This window comes from Lycorma delicatula, chromosome 4 (genome assembly GCF_047948215.1).
Source record: "Lycorma delicatula isolate Av1 chromosome 4, ASM4794821v1, whole genome shotgun sequence".
Taxonomy (NCBI): Eukaryota; Metazoa; Arthropoda; class Insecta; order Hemiptera; family Fulgoridae; genus Lycorma; species Lycorma delicatula.
The window spans coordinates 176,055,849-176,074,709 of record NC_134458.1 but is presented as its reverse complement, the minus strand read 5'-3'; the positions used below and the strand labels follow the sequence as shown (position 1 = coordinate 176,074,709).

The 18,861-nt window shown below is 27.7% G+C and overlaps 1 protein-coding gene across 1 annotated transcript in view; it reads left to right on the top strand.

Annotated features, from left to right (window-relative positions):
• Positions 1-18,861, top strand: part of dtn (transmembrane protein 132C dtn) — a 452,990-nt gene that overhangs the window by 390,550 nt on the left and 43,579 nt on the right. The window contains exons 4-5 of the mRNA XM_075364725.1: positions 3,482-3,631; positions 15,568-15,793. Coding sequence (XP_075220840.1) covers positions 3,482-3,631; positions 15,568-15,793 — 376 coding nt within the window. The remainder of the gene's footprint in view (positions 1-3,481; positions 3,632-15,567; positions 15,794-18,861) is intronic.

Sequence of the window (18,861 nt, the reverse complement as noted above, 5' to 3'; positions counted from 1 at the left end):
TAAGTCTTTAACCATTTGAATATGTTTAAGTTAAAGGAATTAGTATATTGTCAGTGTGTATTTATAAATCTATGATAGTCACAGACAATAGAACATCTTTTGATCCCTTATCCTTTTTTATAATTATTGTAGTATTTATAGCATGAAATAAAATTAAAATTTTAATGATAAAATAATGTATAAATGATATGCAGTATATAAATCATTTCTGTTCATCAGAACAGTTAGAGAATGGTAGCTGCAATCGAGTGTCAGCTTATAGTTGAGAAAGTAAATAAATAAAATAAATGAATTAATAATAATGATTGTAAATTACAACTAGTAATCGTACATTTATTTATGTTTTACACCTGTGTATTTAATATTTATTACAGTTTAATTTTTTTATTGGCTCAATAACTGATTAAAGGTTTGATCTGAATACAATCATATCAATTTATAAATGGAATTATTTTCATTTATATCTCAAATTATTCCTGGACACCCACAAAATAACATAACTTGTAAAAAGTAGCATAAAAACAAAAAAAAAAAATAAATAAAAATAATACACAGATTATATGCATTAACTCTAAATAACTGTAAGTGACCTTGTGATATAAGTCGCAAGTCACTCCCAATTATGACATAGTAATTAAAAAATGTCCATGCCAAACTTGGTAGAGAAGATAAGGGATGAAGTGTATACCTTTATTTTCTTTACTGAGCCAAAAATTCTCAGACACATCATCTAAGAATAAATTACATAACCTACATGAATGACATTTTCACTTTGTTCACCACAGGACCTGGCTGTGACGTGAATATCATTACCATCAGAAAAAGCTCTTGATTATTTTACCTTGTTTCTGTTATGTTTACATGCCTCAAACATGAGAAAGGCTGACTGAAAGAAATAATATAAAGTAAAAAAGTCATGTAAATCTTTTTGTAGTGAACTATGCAATTGTGTACACTGCCTTAACTCAGTAGGAAGTAAAATAAATAAGAGACAAAATATCCTGCACTAAAAAGTAAAAAAGAAATAGTAATGGAGATTGTAAACTATGAAGTAACATTGAAATTTCTAACAATATTTAATAAACTGGTTTTGTATACCACTTAACTTAAATAATATTCATAATTTCAGTTTTAGTACCAATGAACATGTTGGTATATATTAAATATACCAATAAAATATGATTTCACTTGTTTTTTGATATTGTCGGTAGTGAAACTAACTGTGACTTTGTTTACAGCTTTCACATTTTGAGTATGGTCTGTGAATATAATCCTCATGAGATTATGGAACAACCATTACATAAAAAATTGAGTTGGGTGTGCTATATCACATCAGTGGGTAATCATTCAGCCTTTTTCCAGAACTCAGAAAGTTGTTGAACTGAAACATTTATCCTCTCATTGATCAACTAAATTTTGAAGAAATTGCTGGAGTAAACTTCAAGTGAGATGAACAACGGCACACACAGTTAATGTTTTGCTAAATTTACTTTATGAAGTTTTCAGATCACAAAGCACATCTAGCCACTGAGATCTCTGTATCTTACACCTAAAAATTTTTATTTATTGGGACAATGAAAGGATCTATTTACAACAACAATCCTCATACCCTGGATGAAATGAAAAATAGTATAAACATTCCTTTGAAGCTTCAACGTGTATATTCCAACACATTGAAACATGTTCAGGCATGCCTGGAGGCAAGTGATGATTATATTGAGCATATCCTGTAAATAAAAATTCATTATTCGTATTTCTATCTTTTTTTAAACATATTCTTATTTTTCATTCTATCATTAGTGCACAGTTTTATTTGGAACAGGTATTATATTATTTTGTCTAAATTAATATAATTATAAAATTATTATCAATGAAGTATTGAAAAATCATGTAAACCATGTTTCTGAACGCTACTTAAAAAAAATTTATCATTCAGTGAAAAGAAATTACAGTGAAATAATTTAAAAGTAATCTTCCGAAAATCTAATTTTATTACATAGACTTTACAAAAAGTAAAATAATTTATCTAAGTATATTAATAACAGATGATCACCTATTAAAAATACATGACCTAACAAACATTGGAATCTATTAACAATATTGTAAATGTTATTATTATTAAACTGTGTAATGTAATCATTCATTGTCTTGCTTGTACATGGGGTTGTTTCCATTTGTTTCAGGTAAATGTCTTTTTTTAATAATCTCATTTTAATAAAATGAGTAAAATAATTAAAATTTCAGAAAAACTTACTAGTAAATAAAGTAATTAATTTATAGAAAAAAAATATGAATAAGTAAAAAAATTAACTTATACAGTCTTGCTCAACTGACCTAATATTTTTCTAAAAGAATAGTAGAATAAGCGGTGTTGCTGGTCTCAGATCTGCAGCAAAATATAAGCTTGAATATTGGTGGTGCAACCTGCCTATACTTGCCTATGAGTTAGCATGCTGGTTTCTTGATCTGTTGGTATTCTGTTTGATTCCTAACAGGTTTTGGTGTTTTTCTTCTTACTGATTTAACTCATCTTCATCATTAAAATATACCTCAAAACACTTCTGAGATAATGATTATAAATAAAAAAAATAAAAGTAAATCCAAATTTAAAATCCATTATAAAGTATAACAAGCACGCTATGTCAGTTTTTCTAGGATAGGTGAGGTATGAAATGAGGAATTTCCTGTTTTCTTCTTAAGTAAACCTAAGATACTAGCACATACCTGCATACTAAGTCAATTGAAATTTAGGTCTGTTAATGACACACTCTGTTTCTTCAGTGTTTGGACTGGCTAAATTGATCATTGATTGTGATCAGAAAATCATTCTGTTAGCCTTTTGTATGCAGGTGCTTTACATCAAAGCTATAAAGACTGATAACTGGAAACTGCATACACTCACTACCCATCTACAAGAACAATTTCTACTTTAGATTCAATAAACTGATAATCTCGCAAATTGATAGTTCAGTATACATAGAAGATGTAGTTTTTACTATTAAATTTATAATTTTTATTGATATTTATTATTGATTAATGTATAATTTGGAGGAGTGCCCTTTCTGTAAATATTCAACAGTCAGGAAGAAAATCTTTTTTTTTCCAGGAAGTAAAAACTGTATCCATCATTCTTTAACTGCGGTGAAATTGGTTTGTTAAATGTGGCTTTGGAATTGATGTTTTACCTTAACTCTCATCCTTCACCTTTCAGGATAATACTATCTGGATTCAGATATTACAGGATCATCAGACTGTAAAGTAAATGGTTCATCATCTTTTCTGAGATGTATGAAAGTATCAGTGAATGTTTACAGTTTAACTATGCAGAAGATTTATTTGTGCATAGATAAAAATTGTGCCCTTAAATTTTTGTCATTATACAACTACAAAATTTGATTTATTTTTATATCAATCTATTTAAAATAAACTTGAAATATTATTATTATTATTACTAATATTTTCTATTTATTGTTTTTGTCAGGGCAAGAGTTAAGAGTGGCTTAAAATTATTGGGTGCTGAATGCAGTGCTCCAGAAGCATGGAATATGAGTGTTGATGTCAATCCAAAACATACAGTGGCTACTGTGACTGCATTCAGACGACAAAATACCGATAATTTAAATCCACCCAGGTAATATTTTATTATTGTTTACATTTTATTATTAATTATAAGATATACAAAAAGGAAATGAGTTTAAATTAGATTTAAATCAGTTGCAGAATTTGCAGTCAACATACTACCAAACTAGTTCTCTGAAGTTTAGTTTCAAAGAAAACTGAGGCCTCTCCTTCTACAATGAATTTAAAAAATAATTACCCTCTTTTTACATTCATTAAGTTATATTTGTAAAAGTGTAACATGTTGTCTTCATGCTGATGGCTATATTTTTTTAGGGTTATAAACATTTTTCATCACAACTTAGTCTTCTGTGTTGTGATATTATTAGGCGAGACAAAGATTATTGAAAAATGACTGAGTGATAGTGATTGATGATCTTTATTTAAAATAGCTAACGTTGTAATTTTTGTTTTATTTTTTAAATAACTTTTGATTGTATTATACTCATCATTTTTCACATGGACACTTTTTTTAAGAATTTTTTTTTTCAAGAGTAATTATTTTTTTGCTGTTATTAAGGAATTTATTGATAATAACACATATATCAAAAACAGAATCATCCTTTGTTGAATAAATTTCCATCCACTTTATAAAATATAAAAATTCAAAATATAAAATTCTATATATTGTACCAATATGGTTTACAAAACATTCAGTCCAATTGTAAATATAATAAAGACAAAAATTAACATATAAAAAATTAATAAATGACTTTATTATTATTATTTATTTATTTTAATACTGAATATGTAAAACTATATGTAAAATGTAAGGTGCCTAGGAGGTGTTGTCCAAACTTAAGCAAATTAACAGGACATCAAAATGAAGAAAAACAGTTATGTGGTCAAATACCTTCTATAGCTTTACTTTTCCTCTGTTCATAATTTTTTTTTCATTAAAAAGCTATATATTAAGAACAGATGGAGGTATCATAATGTAGTCTGGTGTGCCCAAAAATATCTACAAAATAAATAGATTTAAAAATTTCAAAGTGGCAGTTATTAAAATTTGTTAATCATTAATAATTAATTAGTAAACATTAATTGAATTGCTTTAATCCTTGTTCGCTTCCATAAATATTAGATTTATAGAATTATGCTTTGATTAAATAAAATGTTCGGCTTTTTATTCTGAATAAAGTAACACCCTCATTTATTCAAATCTGTTGACAACCAGCTGAAGTATGGCCAAAATAAGTTAAACAATTTTATGCCTGTTATCACTTGATTCATCAATTGAATTAAAAATAATTAATAATAACAATTTCTACTGCTAATAATTACAGAACAGCACAAAATTGTCAGATTGCGTAATTTTTGTTTAACAAGTTCAACTTTAACCCAGCTAGTTATCAATCGACTGAAAAAACAAAATGTTGGACAGAGGGGAAAGTAAAAAGGGATAGGCAGAACTTTTCTGTTTATTTTGATGCCATAAATCAGTTCCTTAATTCTGCAAACACCTTCTGCAACATGTGAATGTGAATAATTTTAACTGTGTGTAATTTAATGTAATATTATATATATATAAAACTAAATAAATTGCATATTTATAATTTAAATATTTATACTTTTTTAGGAATTTTAAAAATATATCACTTAAAAAAACTTTAAAAACTATATTGCAAAGATATGGCATGTAGCTGCATCCCACAACTTTTCCCCACTCTCTTTTTGTAGGAAATTTGTCCAAACTTCTCAGTCATGAAAAAAAGGAAAATCAATGAAAAGTTGCAAAGGTATGCTGAAATATGCTAAATAGTGATCCGGTTTTTAAAAAAAAAAAAAAATAATAACTAGAGCTGAAACATGAGTCCTGTGGCTGTGACCCTGAGACAAAGGCACAGTTATTCCATTGGAAAACTCCAAATTCTCAATAGTAAAAGAAAGCCAAGCAATTATAAAGTAATGTGAATTCCATGCTAACAGTTTTTTTTTAATATCAAGACACGGTTCATCATGAGTATGCTCCTCAAGGATAAGTTGTCAATAAAGAGTAATGCGTAACTGTTCATACTTTTGTTTGACGCAAGAAACCACAGCTTTAGGAAAATGGCTATTAGAAAATTCATCCCAACAAAGTTCCAGTCATGCATCACCACTTATCCAGAAATTCTTGGCAAAACATGGGATTGAACGACTTCAGGCTCCTTATTTACCTGACATGGATCAATCTGATTTTTGGTTCTTTTTTAAGCTTAAAATTCCACTTAAGGGAAAGAGATTTGAAGACAGAGAAGAAATCAAAAGAAATGTGGTAAGAGGGCTATGGTGCTGGTTAAAAATAGCTTTGAGAAATACTTATCTCAACAATGGCAATGAAATCATTGTTGGGATAAGTGTGTTACAACAGAAGGGGCCTGCTTTAAAGGGAACAAACAGGTTTGTTTCCTTGAACTAAATTGGTTAATTGTTTTTGTTTTTATGAGTCAAGGTTGGATACTTTTTGGTCACACCACTTATATATATATATATATATATATATATATATTATGGGAAATAAAATAAATTTTGTGGTGCATGAAAAGATTGTGAATTGAACCCAGAGTCGTATGGATGAAAAACAAAACTGTAACCAGTCTGCCATGGAGGCCAACTTTTATTGCAATAAAATTACTTAATTTCGAATAAAAATTTAGATGAATAAGACCGTCAACATTAAATTGACGTAGTTTTATCCGTAATCTTGAAGCAGCTCTTTAACTTGGACATTTTACTATTCTTTAATAAAAATAACACATAGAACAGTGTTTTTCAACTACTGGTTCGCGAGATAATACTAACGGTCCTTGAATAAATTCGCCCGCAAAAAAAAATTATACTTTAAAAATAGAAAAAAATGAATATTAAAAAAATTCATGTAACGGTAATACAAAATTTATAATAATTATTTAATAATGTTTTGTATATATATTGGTGAATGTACTAGTGCATGTTTAATTTATTGAATACATTGTATTCTTTGCACAATCGGCAACAATAAACTACCCTGCGACGCATGAAGTCTAGTAGCAGAAGATATCAAACAACACCACCCTAAAGAGTGCGGCTTTGACGGTACCTTTGTTTTATGACTTAACTATGTGCATATTCAGTTTATTGAAAACACTAAATTTACAGTTACATTCTTTACTTTACGCAGTCGACTACGTGTTATAGTGAAGTGGTTTACTTTTAATTAAGTAATTTACAACCCGACATTGAAACAATTTTGCAAAATGAGCAACAACAAATTTCTCAGTTTCATTATTTACAATTAGTTTCTTGTGTGATTTGTTTGTAGTTCCTATTTTTAAATTAACAACCTACATTTATTTTATGCTATTTATTTTCTGAATTTCACTTATATGTTGTTTTGTTGTTTTACAGATAGAAATTATATTAATTATTGTTATGTATATTTAATTTCTAATAAAATAAAAATATAAGTTTTTTTTTGCTCGTCAAAAAATCTAAGCGAGGGTCTGCCAGTGTTGTATATTTTTCTATAATTTTACCGGTCTGCCATAAAAAAAGGTTGAGAAACACTGACCTAGAATGTTATGAAAATTAAGATAGCACATTTTGTACTTTCCTGTTTTATAGATCACTTTAAAATAATGTTAACTTAACTTATAGTTTAGGAAGTAAGTTGTAATCCAAAAAAATTACCATGAAATTGTAAACCATACGGTAAGTCATTTATTGAACAACGAATATCATAATTGTATTATTTCTATAAATGATCACATTTATAGATACATATATGTATTACATATGTGTATTATATACATATATTACATATATGTATTATATGTAATACATATATGTATTACATATAAATGAAATCGGGCCGGTAAGAGTTTTGTAACAATTTTATTTTTTCTTATATGGAACGCTTAAGTTGTTTATTATCTATTATTGTATATCTATTACATTTATTTAACATGTAATTTTTTTAAAGAAAATTCTAAATTAATAACCGATTTTGATAATAGAAATGTAGTGTCTTACCTTTTTTGATATTAATATCGTTTTGTTAAAAACAGTTTTATTTATATTACAGAAATTTTTGTTTTTTGAGAAATGATACCTGCGAGACTCTTACCGTGTACGGTTTACAATTTCAGTGTAATATTTTTGGATATCACCGCGTTTTGTTAGATTATTCTTTTTATGAATTACTGATTGATATCATGGATTTTTTACTAAAATTTGTTGCCTTAGAACAAGCAAATTAAATTTCATGCCCAATTTTTTTTGTTCACCAAAAAAGAAAAGTGAAATATCATTCACTTCATACCATATTTTTCTTTTTTTAATAAAACTACTATAACGACCTTTACGAATCGAAAATCCGTGATGTAATGCACTTATTATTTTGTAAGTGTAACCATCGATTTTTATCGTTAAGTTCGATTTTACCAATCGAATTTATTTCTGTTTTATTTATTCCTTTTTTAATAAAACTATTATATCTCTTGTAAACTAATGCTTTTATTTTTTTTATAAGAAGTGATGGGAATTAAAAAAGATATTTCATAATCAGTACTTTCATTTACATATACATTTAATATGTAGTATATTTTCTTTTAAATTTTATTATTTCAAGTACATTATCAAGTTTCTGAACGCTATGTAGTAATATCAAGTACTGCTATGTAGTGGCGCGATTCGTAAAGGTACATTAAAAAATGAATAAAATGGCATATTCGAGTCCCTCGGTTCATCAAATGGAATGTAAAACGTTGTCTAACAAAATTCAAGGTATTTTTTGAAAGTATTCTTTATTACTTATTAATTGAACCGAAGTATAATGTTTTCACGCTTATTTGTTTATTTTTCCCCATTTCCATTTTATTGTTAGGTTAGGTGATGTCTAGAACTGTAACTTAGCTCTCGCCTCTTACCGACCAAGTTCTAACGAACTCCGTGATTAGCTTTCCATAGTTCATAATGACACAACTTTTACAAGATAAAGATTAGAAACATTTTTTTATATCAACCAAGATATTAGGCTGATCCTTAAAAAATGACTAACTATATAATAGCTTAATCTTAAATCTTAATAAGACAGAATTTTATAGTTTTTTTTTTACGTATGATATAGGGCAACCTGACAGATATTTTTAAAACTTTAGTTTTATGTGACTTAACACATTGAGATATCAGTAAAATCCCAAAATCAGGAAGAATAAATAACACCAAATGTTTTGGCATCATTGTAAGTTTTATGTAATTATATATATTTATTTTAGACAATACATTTCAATTTAAATAAATAAATCCTGAAGTTGCGGTGCTTGGTTCTTGCAAAATAAAACTGTTTGTTTATAATAATTGAATTGTAAATGTTTTAAAATTGTTTTTATTTTGTAAAATTATCATACTATCTGTATTGAAATATGTAGTGGTAAATAATTTGTTTTGAATAAGTAGCTTTGTTAACTCATTCAACATGTATAGTTGTGGAGGAAGAGGTGTTAACATTATTACAAGACAAGCAAAGACGGAAGTTACATTCGTCTTTTCTTGTTTGCCTATAGTTGGTTGAATTGTATTAAAGAACAGAATACAGAAGGTTTGTTATTATTACAGCACTTTATGTTAAAGAAGCTTTTCTTGCTTTAGAACATTGCTCAAGTTATGCTATTTAAAACTACTGCTTATTTTTACATGTGAATTTTCTTTGTTCTCCTGCATATTGGTTGAAAACAGTTTGTGCATATTTGAAATACTTCAAAAGAAATATCTAATTTACTGTTATAAAGAAGATAGATATGTTAGGTTTAATTTTATATTTTTAAGCATGTTTATGAGAGAAGTTTAGTTATCAACGTTGTTAATTATCTTCTTGATTTAAATTTTGTAGTCTGAATATTAATTTCTATCAGGAGACTAACTCTACACATTGTTCTCTTGAAACAATGAGCAGTACACCATCAAAACAGTCTCCACTGTTTGCATAGTGCTGCTGAAATGTATTATGTATGTACAGTCATTAGCCAATTAGGACAAACATTAATGCAATTATTTACATAGGAAAGCTACATAAAGTATCATTTAACTTATGTGTCTTACGGGACTGATTTATTAAATCTAGTTGACCTAATCCATTAACATTTTCTTGGTTAAATTAATGTTTTTACGTGGAGCTACACCAAAATATCTTTATTATATGTAAACCACCATGTTATGAGGTTTTTGTCAACATCTTACCCCAAACTGTTTTCTAATTTTAAAAATCTGATGTGGACACCACATGGTGGCTCCCTTACATGCCCAGTAAATTACTTCATTTAAACTGATTTCATTTGAAAGTGAGATTTGATCCTCCAATTCTTTAATAAAGTGGACAGTTACAGTTTCATTGTGCAGCACAAACATTATGCACATTGCATCACATTTTTTTTTGTATCCGTATCAGCATTTTATATTAGTTTATTTATTAATTTTTTTTACGTTGCTCAAGTAGTTATGTGGTGTAAGTGAGAACGTTTCGGATCGATAACCATGGACACATCAGTTCGAATCTGATGACTTCATATTCATATATTTTTTTTACCTTTTTTTTTAATTTAAATGTATTGATTTATCAATAATTATTAATCTCTGTAAAAATTTTTGAATTAAATTTAAAAGTTCATAAAATTTTGTTTCAGTAATAACTTCTCATTTTTTTCATTTCTTTTTTTTTATTATTGAATTATTATTTATTGTTAATTATTTTTTTACAATTGGAGGTTAATAATCAATATATTTAAATTTAAAAAAATATATAATATGAAGTTGGATTCGAACCGATATGCCTTCCCCTTTTAAGAACCAAATATTTCATTAATTAAAATTTTATTTGGCTATAACTCTGGAACCAACAAAAGTAAGTAACACTTATGATATATCATTGAAAAGCTCTCAATGAGGGCTTATTACTGCAGTTAAGAAAAAGTCCAAAATCCAAATGTTTTGAATTTCAAGCTTTTTTGGACACTTTTGGTCCAGTCGATTGCATACATGTTACAGCAGTCCTAAATCTAAAATTTCAACATTCTATGGCTAATCGTATCGTTTTTGAGTTATGCAAGTTAGATACATAGGTATGTACAGACGTCATACCAAAACTAGTCAAAATGGATTTAGGGATGGTCAAAATGGATAAACTGAAATTTTTCATGATCTCAATACTTTCTTTACTTTGTACAAGGAAGTAAAAATTAATAACTCAATTATATTTAATACATTTTACTCTGAATGTAAAATTAAAATCTCATAATTATTTTCAGATGAACTTAGTATGAGTGAAGTTTAGTGTATTGTAAACTTTTTATTAAAAAAAAAAATAGTTAAACACAATCTTTTCAGAGATATACCATAAAATCTGAATTTCTTTTCACTTTAATAAATCTTGATGTGCATGCTCTAGTAGTACAGAGAATATGTTGCATTTTTGATTGTACATGTGGTTTTCCTGCATTTATCCAAATTTCTAGTTGAATAAACAAATGTCATTAACATAATCCTAGAAAAATAGATCCATTGGGTTTATGTCAGGTGAACTCAGAGGCCAAGGAATCTTCCAACCCGTGCGAGTGTGACAATCTAGAAATCTTGGAGTGAAAGTTTCCCCAATGATACCAGGCCACTGTCAAGGTATTTCATAAGATGACATTTGGTTATCTCTCTTGCAACTAGGGAAATACATAATTAATTATCATGTAAAAACACATTGGAGTTTTTTTTTCCTAGAAGAAAGGTCCAGTTATCTTATAGTGTAATTAGCTTCACTGAATACCATGTTTATGGCTATCCCTGATAACTCTCCCTAACCATATTTGACCCCTAAACATACATAACACCAAATGTTGTCCCGCCTTTAAAACAAATGAGATATAAAAACTGGTCATCCTCATCAGTTTTGTTCAAAATGAGGTTAGAGTCCTCACATTTACAATGATAATTTGGTTTGATTTAATGCAAAATTTGAACTTTATGTGGCTGAAGCTTTAAATCTTTCGATAACACTTTATGCACTGTAGACTTTGGAACTTTTAACTGCCATGAAGTTTGTCTCATTGACTAAACAGATGATTGGTAAAGCACTTCTTGAACTACATAACTGACTTTTCACTAACTGATAATCTTTCAGTACTTTTATTCCTCTTTACCAAACTAGTTTCTAAAAACTTTTCCATCTATGATTTTAATAAGTTTTACAACTGAAGGATTTGTACAGTAGTTAGCTTTAAACACTTTCTAAACATTTAACTGATCATTTTCTGAATAACAGGTGTCTTAGTTACTTACAGTTTATCATATTACGCATTGGGCTTCCTCTTGTACAAAACTCATCTCGAACAAATAAACAATACAGCATTCTCAGTGTTTAGCCACTAGGATCAAAATAAAAACTGGTTATATAAAAATAGCTGTATAGTGTAGACAAAATTTCCATAAAGACATGCTTAATATTTTAAATTCAGAATTTTAGAGGAAATAAATTTATTGGAAAATGTATCAATAAACATTTTTCTTTAAAAAATAAAAAATAGTTATTAAAAATGGGAATATTTTCATTATAGTTACTACTTAAGACAAATTCATTTATTTAAATATTATCTACTAATAAAGTATGGGAATTCATATATCTTTATCAGTATACATAACTTAAACATTATCACTAAACATTAACCTTATTTCATTAATTATCAGTATCAATAAATAAATAATTTAATTGAGCAATGAAATATAACTCATTCATTGAAAGATGTCTTTAGGTTCTTAGGCTATTATATTAATTATAATTAGTAATGATAACTTGCATTAAATTATTATTCAGTAGTTAATTCTAATGTAAAATAAAACAAATAAAAATGAAGAAAGGGAAAATGCATAAACTACATAGATATTTTATTCTGATTGGTACATTATACTGATCACTTCAGATGGAATTGATCTGACAGAATTGGTAGGTATGATATATCACAAACAAAAAAAAGAACTGCCCCAGTATTTGTCTGGGTGGATCAAGGAAAATCATGATAAAACTTTGATTAGAGCAGCATCATAGAAAACACAATTAATTATTAAAATAAAAATTAGATGTCTATTTTATTATATAAAATATAAATTCATGAAACAGTGTTAAGATAAATATATGAAGATACTAAATATAAAAATTAACTACAAAATAAATATTGATTCAAAAGATGTAAATGAAAATTATCTGTTGATAATATTTATATTATATGTTGAGAAGAATTTTAAACATTTTTTAATTAATATTATTTTGCCAGATTAATATTGTTCATTAAAAAAAAGTCTTTTTACTGTATTTTAAATAAATTTGTAGGGAAATATTTTTAAATGGTTTGGTAATTTATTAAAAATTGCAAATAAAGCCCTTTTATTAACCAAAGAATTGATTAATTGATTGAGTTACACAAAAAAACAGTTCTGTTATTTGATTTGGTAGAGATGGATATTATTGTTAATTTTAAAATATTTTTTTTAGTAAAGATTGCTCATTCATTTATATATAAACAAAGATAAGGTAACATCCTTAATTTTTTTAAATATTGGTTCTTACTTAACGGTGAAAGTCAATGTTCTGTAAGCCCATTTTTATATCTTGAAAACTTGTTTTGAGGGAGTCCTCTGAATAATTGTCTATTATCATCAGATTATACTGTACATCTGACAGGAATAAACATAAGCATACAATGTATTTAATAACGATGAAAAGGTTAAATTTTGTTAAGGTGCTTTAAACTAAAATGGTACAGGTTGAACGATTTTTTTTCAAAAAAAAATTTAAGTTTAACAAAAATAAAACTGAGCAATCATAACAAAGATCAGTTTGATCATTCCAAGAGAATTTGTCAGCTAACAAAACACCCAGAAATTTTTCAGTAAGTCCCAATAGAAATTTTATTGTTATTGTTAATCGAGATTTTTTCATTAATGATAACAAACTTGAAAGCCCACTGATATCTGTATTTAAAGTTAGATAGTTGCAGCCCATCCTGATCATTTACTGAGAGTTTTTAGTTTTATGGTTTGAGGCCCTTGTCTTAGATGGCATACTAAATAATAGCTGAAATAACAGTTTATAATTTCTCTTTATTTAAGAAATTTTAAGAAATTAGCGGTTTAATTAAATAAATCATTATTTTACCAAGTTATTTATTTATAAACAGATCAGTTTTTTAAATGGTAAAATATTAAGAAAATTTTAAATATTAACTACATTTATTTTCAGTCTTCTTTTTCATAGTTAGGTATTATTACTGTATTAATATTCTAACAGTTTTCTATTTTTTAATGAAAGTTATAAACTGGAATCAAGACTTAACTGGTCTGTACCTGAAAATGTTTCTCATTTGATGAAATATCTTATTTCTTTATTAAGTGATTTTGATATTTATTAATATTTTTTTTTGTCTTCAGTCATTTGACTGGTTTGATGCAGCTCTCCAAGATTCCCTATCTAGTGCTAGTTGTTTCATTTCAGTATACCCTCTACATCCTACATCCCTAACAATTTGTTTTACATATTCCAAACGTGGCCAGCCTACACAATTTTTTCCTTCTACCTGTCTTTCCAATATTAAAGCTACTACCAGGATGCCTTAGTATGTGGCCTATAAGTCTGTCTCTTCTTTTAACTATATTTTTCCAAATGCTTCTTTCTTCATCTATTTGCCGCAATACCTCTTCATTTGTCACTTTATCCACCCATCTGATTTTTAACATTCTCCTATAGCACCGCATTTCAAAAGCTTCTAATCTTTTCTTCTCAGATACTCCGATTGTCCAAGTTTCACTTCCATATAAAGCGACGCTCCAAACATACACTTTCAAAAATCTTTTCCTGACATTTAAATTAATTTTTGATGTAAACAAATTATATTTCTTACTGAAGGCTCGTTTAGCTTGTGCTATTCGGCATTTTATATCGCTCCTGCTTCGTCCATCTTTAGTAATTCTACTTCCCAAATAACAAAATTCTTCTACCTCCATAATCTTTTCTCCTCCTATTTTCACATTCAGTGGTCCATCTTTGTTATTTCTACTAGACTTCATTACTTTTGTTTTGTTCTTGTTTATTTTCATGTGATAGTTCTTGCGTAGGACTTCATCTATGCCGTTCATTGTTTCTTCTAAATCCTTTTTACTCTCGGCTAGAATTACTATATCATCAGCAAATCATAGCATCTTTATCTTTTCACCTTGTACTGTTACTCCGAATCTAAATTGTTCTTTAATATCATTAACTGCTAGTTCCATGTAAAGATTAAAAAGTAACGGCGATCGGGAACATCCTTGTCGGACTCCCTTTCTTATTACGGCTTCTTTCTTATGTTCTTCAATTATTACTGTTGCTGTTTGGTTCCTGTACATGTTAGCAATTGTTCCTCTATCTCTGTATTTGAACCCTAATCTTTTTAAAATGCTGAACATTTTATTCCAGTCTACGTTATCGAATGCCTTTTCTAGGTCTGTAAACGCCAAGTATGTTGGTTTGTTTTTCTTTAATCTTCCTTCTACTATTAATCTGGGCCTAACACTTCTTCCACTCTCCTCTCAATTCTTCTGTATAGAATTCTAGTTAAGATTTTTGATGCATGACTTGTTAAACTAATTGTTCTGTATTCTTCACATTTATCTGGCCCTGCTTTCTTTGGTATCATGACTATAACACTTTTTTTGAAGTCTGACGGATATTCCCCTTTTTCATAAATATTACACACCAGTTTGTATAATCTATCAATCGCTTCCTCACCTGCACTGCTCAGTAATTCTACAGGTATTCCATCTATTCTAGGAGCCTTTCTGCCATTTAAATCTTTTAATGCTCTCTTAAATTCAGATCTCAGTATTAATATATATATATTTATACATACATACATACATAATAATTTCTTTTAATAACAGTCATTCCCCTGATATTAAATAATTATTTCTTTACAGAGTACAAGAAGTACTGACATGGTCAGTCGAAGTATTAGATGATGGCGGTGATTTGTGGGATGAAGGTCGTTTAGTATGGAGTGTACGTTATGTGACTGAAGGTTCTGATCACTCACGCCAACATCATGCTCTAAGACCTCAACGTGATGATGACACTAGAAGAAAGATTACTGTACGACTAGAAGTACATAAAGATGATATACAAGCTGTTTTACCAATTTCAAAAGTAAGTATCAATAAAAGATTTTCTTATTTTTGATCATGATATAAGTCCTAATGAACAAAAATAAGAAATTAACAACATTACAACGTCTAGAACATCTGTCTAGAAAAAAAAACAAGATTCTATTTTAAAAATTTCAGTGTCCACAAATGTTTCATTAGAGCTAGAACTTCAATGCTCTTTTAATAGTTCAGAATTTGAGAGTAATAAGAATAAATAAATTATATTGTGATTATTTATCAAAATTTCTTTATTTACTAGTATTTTAAAATAGAAAGTACTTCAAGGTAACTTTAAAACTGTTTTTTTTTTTTTTATATTAATAAAAATTAAAGTGTAAGGTAAGTTTTGTTTCATTTCTTATGTTTAATACTATTATTTTTTTTCTATATTATACTTCAAGCTATAACATGTTTAATTTTCTCTTAATTTTTCCCTTTAGAAAAAAAAAGATTATTATCATAAACTTGAGATTAAGACTGTAACTATGTTACAGTTTACCAAGGTAAAATCTACAACTTCTTTAGCTATATCAATCTATGTATCTTATTGTTGTTAGAGGAGAAGCTAATGAGGCAACATGTGATACAAAGTGTGACAATTTAATCCCTAGAATACTTCTGTAAAAAAATATGTTTTTAACAACATATTAACAACTTTTGTCTTTTAAAGTATTTCATCTTGAACATCTATACAATGTTTAGATGGTACTCCCTTTCTGAAAGAGGCTTGGAATTAATTTTACAAAATGCTCTTCAGTTTCTGTATAACAGTATTAGATTTTAGAAATTCTTTATCCTTTTAGTATAGTCTTTAATCTGGAAATGGTCAGAAATCACGGAAGGCTAAGTTAGATGAATAAGCACATGACTAGTTCAATAATCAATTTTTTTAGACTATTTCAGAGTACAGCATGGCTTGATATATTGTCTTGGATGATTAGTCACTTGTCAGGTCACAATTTAGTCTTTTATTCTAACAAAATTTCATAATCTTTTCAGTACCACTAATCTTTTTATCAGTAATTTGTCATTTACCGAATCAATTACTCTTATATCAGAGTGTAGAAAATCCCACACTCCATTCAAGTTTGTACTACACTATTCATTCTAAATTTCTTATCAACCATTTTTTTATACCAAAGTGTTTAAGCAGATCATTATTGTTCTTGTCCAACTCCTGGGCAATGATTAGGAAGTTTTAGAGACCAGGTATTGTTATTTCTACGATGTATTAGTATTCTACATAGAATTTAATATTGTTTTTGTTGTGTGTAAAATCATTTTTGGTTCTATTTTTGTTTTACTCATGTATATATTTTGTATTGAACAGTTTTTTTAATGTAGTTGTTTTTCTTATAATTGTTAAGACTTTTATGTTAGTTCTTTAATCTTTTTGTTATCTGAGAAGGGGCCCTTTACACTCCTCTTGAATCTCATTATATTTCACTTGAGTTAAATTTTATGATTTTTATGTTTGCATTGTGTAGTTTTAATTGTATTTTTTTATATGTTTAGTCCAGTGATGATAAAGTGAGCGTTTTTCATTAAAAAAAAACTATTTTTCTTAATACTAACAGATTTATATCAGCTTGAAATTTATGGATATAAACCTGCATTGAAAATGTACTAACACCATTACTCATATGATCCCAACAAAATACCCACCTCATTTCAACATAATACTTTATAACAGCTTGAACTTTTATTTTATCAGTTTTTCAGAAAACATCAAAATGTGTTTGTTTTACTTGATTTTCAGAAATAAGCAACTTATTCTCTTATGAATATCTGGAAGTCTCCAGATATTCCATGCAGCTTTCTGGATACTGAACACACGCATTTGAATCTTTGCAACGTATTATCTAAAAGATCATACTTGATAAATATCACAGATATTTGGTCGTCATACTTTTTATTATCTCTGTGTCAGTCTTAAGAACTTTCCAAATGACTCTAGTAAACCTAATTTTCACAGAAATGCTTATTTTATGTATAATAAATAAACAAATGTAGATTTTTTTTGCAAATATAATTATTTGGGTAATTTAAATTACTTAAATATAAAAATTATAGTTTAATTTTGAAAAAATTAATCATTACTTTTTGAATATAAAATATATCATAAAACTTAAAACACTACTAAAGATAATAATTATTATTAAAGAATGGTTAAAACTATCAATTGTAAATCGTTATACCTTGATAGTTCCACAATCCCTTGAATGTTTGAGGAAAATTGGAGAATGTAAATTAAAAGTAAGCACTTAAATAATAGTGAAATCATATTTAATTAACATAGATCACGAAATTTAATAATGCTGAGTGCATTTTCAATTCACATTTTTAGCATTTGTTAGTTGCTGATCACCATAAAAACATATTAATTATTAAAATAGGAAAATAATAAAAATTTCACAGAAGTGTGACTGATTTGTAGCAGGTAAAATTAATGTGTTAAAAATAACTCAGGCAAAATAGACAATAAATGCATCAGCATAGATAATGATATTGTGCTCATATGACAGTAGAAGAGATTGAGTACAATGACCTTATGATAGTAAAAGTGAACAGGAAGGGGATGTGTACAAAGTATGTGTTGTTTCAGCCACTCGGTTCAATGGTGAGTGATTGATCAAGGACAGTTAAAACAGGGGTAATGTTTTGTAGATTGTACTGTCTCAGGATAGTTTTTTTTTTTTTAAGTGTAGACTGAGGGTACTTAGGGTAGTTAGTGATAAAGTAAGTAATTTTCTATTGTTTAAGTACATCAATCTTCAATTACTCGATACCCTATTGAAAACAACTATTGAAGGACTATTTTATTTTTCAGGAGTTATTCCTTTGTCTGGTCTGTCCACAATTACCCACCCTACTATCACATTAACTATGGTCTCAAAGTCTTACAACCTCTTTATAAACAAAAAGGTTATGTTTCATTCACTAAGTCTTGATGATTAGAAAACATATAAAACTGAAAAATGATTTTATTATGATAGAAAAGTGATATTGATATATATATATGTACTCGTGTATATACTCGTATATACACATATTAGATATTGATAGTAG